The sequence below is a fragment of the Astatotilapia calliptera genome, chromosome 2 (assembly GCF_900246225.1).
Source record: "Astatotilapia calliptera chromosome 2, fAstCal1.2, whole genome shotgun sequence".
Taxonomy (NCBI): Eukaryota; Metazoa; Chordata; class Actinopteri; order Cichliformes; family Cichlidae; genus Astatotilapia; species Astatotilapia calliptera.
Window position 1 is genome coordinate 32,200,062 of NC_039303.1, and position 8,656 is coordinate 32,208,717.

At 40.0% G+C, this 8,656-nt stretch overlaps 1 protein-coding gene across 5 annotated transcripts in view; it reads left to right on the plus strand.

The window, feature by feature from the left end:
• mid2 (midline 2) overlaps positions 1-7,518 on the plus strand; it is a 163,734-nt gene extending 156,216 nt beyond the window's left edge. For all 5 annotated transcript variants that reach the window (XM_026142972.1, XM_026142955.1, XM_026142964.1 and 2 more), the window contains 2 exons: positions 2,499-2,706; positions 3,048-7,518. In XM_026142972.1, the coding sequence (XP_025998757.1) occupies positions 2,499-2,706; positions 3,048-3,471 (632 nt within the window). In that variant the 3' untranslated portion in view covers positions 3,472-7,518. The remainder of the gene's footprint in view (positions 1-2,498; positions 2,707-3,047) is intronic.
• Positions 7,519-8,656: the final 1,138 nt, after the last annotated feature.

Here is an 8,656-nt window from a genome sequence, read left to right on the forward strand (position 1 = left end):
GCTTGAGTGGAAAAAAAACAATGGCAGACACACAATCAGAAACTAGCAGGTGAACATACAGAAGCATTAAAGAGCTGAAAGAGAGAATATTTTAGTAAGAGATGGTGGAGACCAAAAATGAGCTTGGGTGTGTTTTAACCTGAAGTCCAGACTAAAAACACTGTCAGTTAAGCTTTGTGAGGAGTGCAGGTGTAAGCAACATGTAAGTCAATTTTGGAGGCACAGTTCTGGTTCGTCTCCTAGTTTATTTCTCAGTGGGACCTAAAACACGGAGGAACTAAAAAATAAAATAGTCAGCCATGATCACTTGATCATGATTGGATCCCTCACCTTGCAATATTTTCATATATTTCCAGTACACTGTGTACCTGAACCATTTTCAAACGTTGCAACTAGGGCTGCCACGATTTGTCGACTGGTCACGATTACGTCGACTATCAAAATCGTCGATGACTGATTTAATAGTAGACGCGTCGTTTGAAGCTTTGTAAGATCCCAAAAGACGCAGGAATAAGCAGCAGGATTTAAGAGTGTAATAACGGACTGAAACAGAAGATGGCAGCACTGCATGTACAAGGATGCCAGCTGCCGTTAAACCCCGAAGAAGAAGAAGAAGCAGCTGTGTCCCAGAATTCATAGCGCGGCCCAGCTCAGTTTCCAACAATGGCGGCAGCTAGTTAGTTTTAATATTACTCTTATTATTCTTTCTGGGTCACAAAATAAACGTTTAACATATTTTCAGCCGAGAATGTAGCTGTGTAAACCTCAAATATCGGCTCAGTTTATCAGGACACCACATATTTTCAAAAGCGCTCCGACGTTTTCGGAGATGTCTGTTACCCACTAGCTCGATAGCTAGCCGGGGGCTAGGTCACTAGCGCCGTGAGAACACCGGACTCCTGGCAAATTGTTTTCAAACCCACCGCCGTCTTTCGCTACTCAGGTTAAATATATATGAGTCACTTAGATAAATTAAAAATGTTGTTGTTTGGCTTTTTTTTTTTTTTTAGTATTTTATTTGTTCCTGAGTAAATCTGTTTGTCTGAGATTAAAGTTATAGTTTTTACACAGCTGAATAAACATCAAGCAGACAGCTGATTATCAGAAGTGTGAGATGCTGGAGAATTTACTCCGTTGTCCTGTTATATTTTAGATAGCAAGGAGTTTATTAAACTTCACCGAAACAATCTGCAAATTTCATTAAAATTGAATAAACTATCATCTTGTCTTTATTTTTAGTTAGCACCTTAAAAGCTTAAAGCTGTAAGCTAATGATAGTTATATAAGAGCAGATGCTGCTGGTGCAATAAGCTGTAGTTTTACGTCCAGTGGATGATGATCTGATTAGTCGACTAATCGCATAAATAATCGGTGACTAGTCGACTATCAAAATAATCGTTTGTGGCAGCCCTAGTTGCAACATTCACCAGACTTGCACACTTTAACCACATATTACCAGCTCCATACAGCTAATCAGCTTAAGCAGCATGAGCATATAACTAACCATTACTCAATCATTACTTAATGGGCTGTATGAAGCCATTTCTCTGCAGTTATTTGCCTTCTTTATTTTCACACAGGATGTTTGCACCAACACTGAACATGTTCTTGATGAAAACAAAAACTGTTACACACAGATACACTGTGTATTTCGCCAAAAATCTTGGCTTCCACACCAGTAGCATGCCTGCAGTTGAGAACAGCAAAGATGAAGCAATCTCTTCATTCTCTGCCTTGGCTGTCACCTAATCCTCCTGATGTGTCTCTCATATAATAATCCCCCTCCTGTTTTGGTTCTGTTTATATCCACGCGCAGAGCTAATGCACTAAACAAACACACGTTCTAGTATGCCGTATCAATCGATAAGTTTGAGGTCAACATTGGTGGAATTATTACAAATCAAAAATACATTTCCCATAACACCCACAGCTCTACAACCAATAAATATATTCATTCATGAGAATAAAGTAAACAAAGCAATTTAAGTCAAACAACACCTGGACACTATTTTGAAAGCTGTAGTATAAAATGAGCATGTTATACCTAAAAATGTGCACAGTGAGCTTCTGTATTTGGGTTTTCATTACAGGAATAACTAACGCTGTATAATAATGTCACACTATTAAGCATTAATAAGGTATTTATAAGGTATTAGCAAGTGCTTAATTCTTAATTTATATAAGATTACTCCTCCTTTGTGTATCATTTATAAATACAGATATGTTTATCCATCTGTTACTGTTACACCATGTACAGCTGTCACTGCTAGTAATAATCATAGTCATAAATATAACCGTGATATATCTGTATTAAAAATGACATTAGAAATGAGCACTTTAACCTACCCAGTTATAATATTTCAGCATTATCGAGGTAATAATTAAACATCTCAGGTCACATCTTTGTTTGTGTGCCATTCATGAAGATTTGGAATTTAATGATGACGGCATTTTTATTATTACATACAGTAACAGCACGTAATTATATCTCCTCCCAGGTCAACCTTTCAAGTTGGACCCAAAAACAGCCCACAAGAAGTTACGTCTGTCCAACGACTGCCTGACCATGGAGAAGGACGAGAGCTCGCTGAAGAAGAGCCACACCCCGGAGCGCTTCAGCGGAACAGGCTCCTATGGAGCTGCTGGTAATGTCTTTATTGACAGCGGGTGTCACTACTGGGAGGTGCTACTCGGAGCATCCACATGGTAAGAATTGCACGTACGCACAAGTGCATTATACAAGCCTGCAAGGAGGCTTGATAAACTGAAATATCTTTCTTTTGGGAGTTTAAATCTAGGCTGTTACGCAACCTCCCCCACACACACACAACAGACACACACCACACACAGTGTATACTCTTATCCTAATTATATTCTTTTCACTAATTGGCTGTGAAGTAGACCTTTTTCATGCACAAAAAACCCAAAGGGGCTACGTGTATCTTGTGTGTCCTCAGCATGAGGTAGCCTGACTGTGTAAGTAAAGTCATTAAGGAGGACACTTGCTTCAGATCAGTAATGTGTTCCAAAATGTGCTTTCCCTGCAGGTATGCCATCGGCGTGGCTTACAAATCAGCCCCAAAAAACGAATGGAGCGGCAAAAACTCATCCTCGTGGGTGTTCTCACGTTGCAACAGCAACTTTATGGTGCGGCACGATGGTAAGGAGATGCTGGTGGAGGCGAGTCTGCAGCTGAGGCGGCTGGGTGTCCTGCTGGACTACGACAACAATTCGCTGTCCTTTTACGATGCCATGAATTCCCAGCATATCCACACCTTTGAAATCTCCTTCCTCCTACCTGTTGTACCCACTTTCATGATCTGGAACAAGTCAGTCATGATTCTCTCAGGGCTACCTGTCCCCGATTTTGTCGATGGTGTGGCCTCGGATCTTCAAGAGCACCAACAGCAGCAAATGGGGATGTGCCGGCAAGACTCGCCATACTTGACCGGGATGAAGGCCTGCCACTGAGTGGTCGTGTGACTGTAAATGCGATTAAAACACTGACACGGTGGCTCATGTTAGCTAGTTACTTTCATATGGGTTTAAAAAGTTGCAAATATGCACAGCAGTCTGGAAAAATGTCAGTCCGGTTAGTTTGTAGCCATCCAATATTTTGCAAATCCATCATCAACGAATGGGAATGAGGTCTTTTGACTGCAGCCATCAGCATACGTAAAGTCCATCCGATGCCCTGCAGTCACTGACAGAGAAAGCTTTGGTGTCCTGTATTTTCAGGACCATTTAAGGTCTTCCTTTTTTCATCTGTGTTTCACCCCAGGCAGAAGACCAAAGTGAGAATCTTCATGTCAGCCATTTAAAGTTTGAAGGTGCAGCACATGAACAGTGAAACTACTTAACCTGTGGTAGATTATGAGAAAGACAGAAAAGGAAAAATATACAGAGAAAAATGAATAGAAAACCGATTGATGCTTTGACCACAGCAGTGCAAAGTGCCATCCACCGATCCATAATAGTTATCAAACAGGTGGATGGAAAGGCCATAGCAGATGCTTAGAATCACAATTTTTAGCTGTATCGAACCAGTAAGTGAGCCTCCTCATTCTCTGAGTATCAGGGGCACTGTTGTTCCCAAAAAAGCCGATCTTTTAATGTCTTGATTATAAATTACCCTTCTCTCTAAGGGGACAAGTAAACACAAACCTACCAGCAAATTACCCCACACATCATTTCAGAGCGTCTGGATCCCCCCCAGCGTTAGGGTCAAGCAGTCAGGATTTGTTTAGTTTATCGTCTGTCTTAGTAGTGTGAAAATTGATGCCACTTTCATGTCTGTTATTGCAGCGCAAGCAGCCGAGCTGGCCTTGTAGCATAAATTGTGGAAGCTCCAACTTTCAAGCTGCAGAACGTAACCTTCTGATCATAAGTGTCTAAAGTGTTTAAATTTGTCTTTTATTACAGATTTAACAAAAGTGTAACGTGTGAATGGGTAAGCTTTTGAAATGCTGCCAGCCTGGACTTTTTCTGTCCCCCAAAAAAGGAGCTTTTTTCCTTTGGGGAAGTTTGATTCCTACAAGGTTTACACTAGTACATACATTCTCTGGGAAACGTACAATACCAAGCTTTTATTCAGTCATTTTTTTTATTTTGATTTCTACATTAATAAAAACAAATAAAAAGCAAAATTTTGAACAGATCTTTGCTGATCATATTTTAGCAAATATATCAAAGTATCTTACAGTTTCTCCAAATGTGTATGCAGACATCCAATTATAGACATTACAATCTCTAGCTTGGTAGAGTTTTGTATTTACTGCACAAAATGGAAAAATAATGCACACCAGTAACTGCAAATTCACTGTAAGAAGATTTGAGACTAGGAAAAAAACTACAAATTAAGACAGCGAGTTCAGTAGTATTTTTTTTCTTGGTTGTAAAAGTAACACAGAGCTTAACTGCATATTTTGAGTATAATGATGTATGCTTAAACACATGCCACGTTAGCATCATCTGCACTCCCAAAATGTGACACATTTACAGTGTGATCATACCGATGAAACAAAAACACTAAAACCTCCCGCATCAGTCCAGACACGAGAGTGGTATTCTTTTTCCCACACAGAGACTCTTGATTCTTAAAATGTCCCATTTTTTTTCAGTTTGTCTACTACAGCAGGCTGTACTGCAAGTATTTCCTTGCCGCTGTTCATGTGTTGTGTCCTTAATAGCTATGTGTGGTCACTGCTATAGTCCTTTCCTCGATCTTCCTCTTGGATTTGACCCGTCAGTCTTGTTTTGTATTGACAGGTCACAGCTTCCTTATTTCAGGAAGCGTTAGCGTCGCTCCCGGATTCTTTATTAACAAGATCCCAGGGGCCAGATTTGAATCGTGTGACTACTCGACTTGTATAATAAGAGGTTTATTGATAACTAGAGGGAAAAAAAAGTGTTATTTATGGAAAAAAAAAGTTTACTTTTATTATTAATCGCAACATATTCATGATGCACTTTTTAATTAACACTAACTCCCCTCTGTGAGTATTGAAAAAGATGGATGTGTGGCAGGGTTGTAATGGGGAGGGTAAGAGACAATAAGCACTGCTGCTGGTTGTGTTAACTCATCCTATTTTTCTGCTCATATTTTCAAAGTAATTTATGGTGGTTAGCGTGTAAAACATACTGCAGTAAAACCTCTTTTGGTCACTCGGAGAACTTTGCAATAAAGAAAGAAGTCACAGCTTTTGTTTACTGTGCTTTAAACACAACCAGCGACTTGTCCTCCCCATTGCATTTTTTCAATAGCATACAGTGAAACTACGTTTAGAAAAGGGATATGATTATGATGGTGTTTGTGGGATTTTTATTGTGATTATAATGAATAACTAATAGCTGTTTGTTGTTGACTTTTCACGGAAGAAGGTGGTTAACACTTAAACCTGCTGTCTGTCGCAATGTCATGGCATGATTGTGTTTTCCTCTGTAATTTGTTACCACACACACACACACCAACACACTCCACGTTCAGTTTAGGTTGGTCTTGTCGTGATAAATGCATGATACATTATAGGATCTCACAGTTCACCGGGTAATTTAAGTAACTCTTTCAAGCTCACCAATTAGGTTTTTTCCCTTTGGGTAGAGGCTCACCTGAACATTTTACAAGCAGACCTGACCTCGAAAATCTTTCTGTTCTTGATCACTATTGAAATAGCAGCTGAAGTTGGAAAAAATAGTTTTGCTTTCAGGTTCGGATTTAAAGGCCTAGCGTGGGTGACAGTTTCTCTCTGGTTTGATATTCAAGGAAGCAGGGCTGATTCAGACAATCAAATATGTATCATAGTTTTTGCCGATTTAAGAGGCCACGTAGCCAGAAAGTTGAGAGAAGCTGTGACAAAGTGACACTGGAGGTTGTGCTTAAAAAAAGATGCAGACTTTTACCCGATTTGACACGAGAAACCTTACGCCTCATTGCCAATTTCACTCCTTTTACTCATCACGGGGTATATAACTGTTGACTGTCTTGTAACATTTCTACTCTGACAGGCTATGATCTCCTTGACTTGAAAAAGCAGGCATACCCTGCAAACACACTGTTTTAAATCATTTGCTTGTGACCTTAAAGTTCCTTGATGAGTCAGTTCGGAACGGCAGTGAAAATCGGATCTGCATTATTCACCAAGGGAAACTGAACGGTGCATCAGTTATGAATATTTACTCGAGGTGTTGATTGATAGAGATGTTCCACATGTCAAAGATAACACAGCACACGAACAAAGCAGGGAGCTTACCGAACGTTACCTGACTTCCAGATATCCATTCATCTTGCTGAATAATGTCGGTCGCAGCAGCCGAACAGTGTTGATTTGTGATCTGGACCGACAAGCTCAAGTCATCTGTGCAAGTGTGCTCGGCTTGGTCACTGCATGAATATGTGACCTTGCCGCAGGTTCATGCTGTAACTCTGTCCTTATCTTCGAGATAGGGTTTCCTGTCGAGTCAAACATATTCTCAATTTTTATTTTTATTTTTTACAATGGGGGGAAAAAAACTTCGAAAGCATACAGAAAATGTTCATTGCCATGCATATCAGATCATCTGCAGTGCTCTTTTTTTGTGTCACAAGTCAATACAGTAAAATATATACGGTGAATGATTTTCAATAGCTACCCACTCCTTGTAGTGCAGTGTAATACCCTAGAGACAATGCAATAGATTCTCCTTTCTGCTTTTCTGTTTGTGTAACTTGGAAAATGTTTTTTGGTTTTTGGTTTTGGTTTTTTACAACTCAAAAGAAAGGCACTCCTCTCCTTTTGACATTTGGACCTTAATTTAAAAAAAAAAAAGAGAGAAGAAAACTGAAACAGCACAAAAAGAGCAGTTTTGCCTTCCTGCAATGCTTCCTGTTTCCATAGATATAACAGATATACTTTTAGTCAGAGAGGAATGTAAATCATAGGGGGAAATATATATTATATAAAGTTGTATATTATACAAAATATATATGAACCAATGTTATTTATGTGAATTTAAGTCCAATTAAAAGTCTGATCCCAAAAACTGTTGGAGTCAAGAGTTTCTTTTTAGGTTTGCTACTCAAAAATGATGCAACTGCTAAATATAATTTCAAGTATTTACAGAAAAAACTGAGATCCAAGAGAGGAGTGAAGAAAAAAATTCCAGGGTTGGACAGGGCGATGCTCCTGTCCTAAAGTCTCAAACTGTTCTTTAATCATGTTGATGTTTTAACCAGGTTTACGACACTGGAAAGATTCATAATAAATCTCCCTTTAAGCAGCTTGTGAAACACAAACTGTTTGCCTCTCACAGGTCTTACAAACATGTACGGGAATTTAAACTACAACCCACAGCTTTCAAAGAGGCTGAGCCCTGGAACGGTACATGGGGCAGTAAGGTTGCCAGGCTGGCAGGTCATCCAGAGCTCAGGGTGGGGTTTGTAGGGCTATACCCTCTTAGCCCTCATCTGCCATCACTGGCACGAGTTACTCACTACAACTAGTACTGTAGTGCATTGGCCCCAGCACTGCCTGCGAGCATGGCACAAACACAAACACTGACCCTGAAAGGATGAACAGCCCGCTCATGTAATTTGCATTTAATTTGCTTTGAGGCAGCAGGAATGCTCTAACAGTGTAATAAGGGAACCAGGGGAATTTCAGCTGGCTGAACAATTCAAAATGTATACTAACATATAAGATGACAGCTGTGGGCCTGTGTGGAGTTTGCATGTTCTCCCCATGTCTGCGTGCGTTCTCTCCAGGTACTCTTGCTTCTTCCCACATCCAAAGACATGCCATTAGTGGGGTTAAGTTAAATTGTGATTATAAATTGGCCCTAGGTGTAAATGTGGGTGTGAATGGTTGACAACCTGTCAAGGGTGTACCCAACCTTTTGCCCTATGACACCTGGGATAACCCCTGCAACCCTGAATTGGAAAAGAACAAGAGATTGGATGGATTGCCTTAAAATGCATCACACGAGCAGATACACCAGTGAGTTCATACCCATCTTTACGTTCTGGCTTCATTATAGTGTCATCTACTCACCAGGAAACTTGTAACTGTAGCCTGCACGCTTTGAGGCATGTGGACAAAATCTGCCCTTCGACTGATATACATATAAATACCAGTCAAAGTACACTCAAATGCTTTTGCAGTACCTCTGGTTATAGTATTCA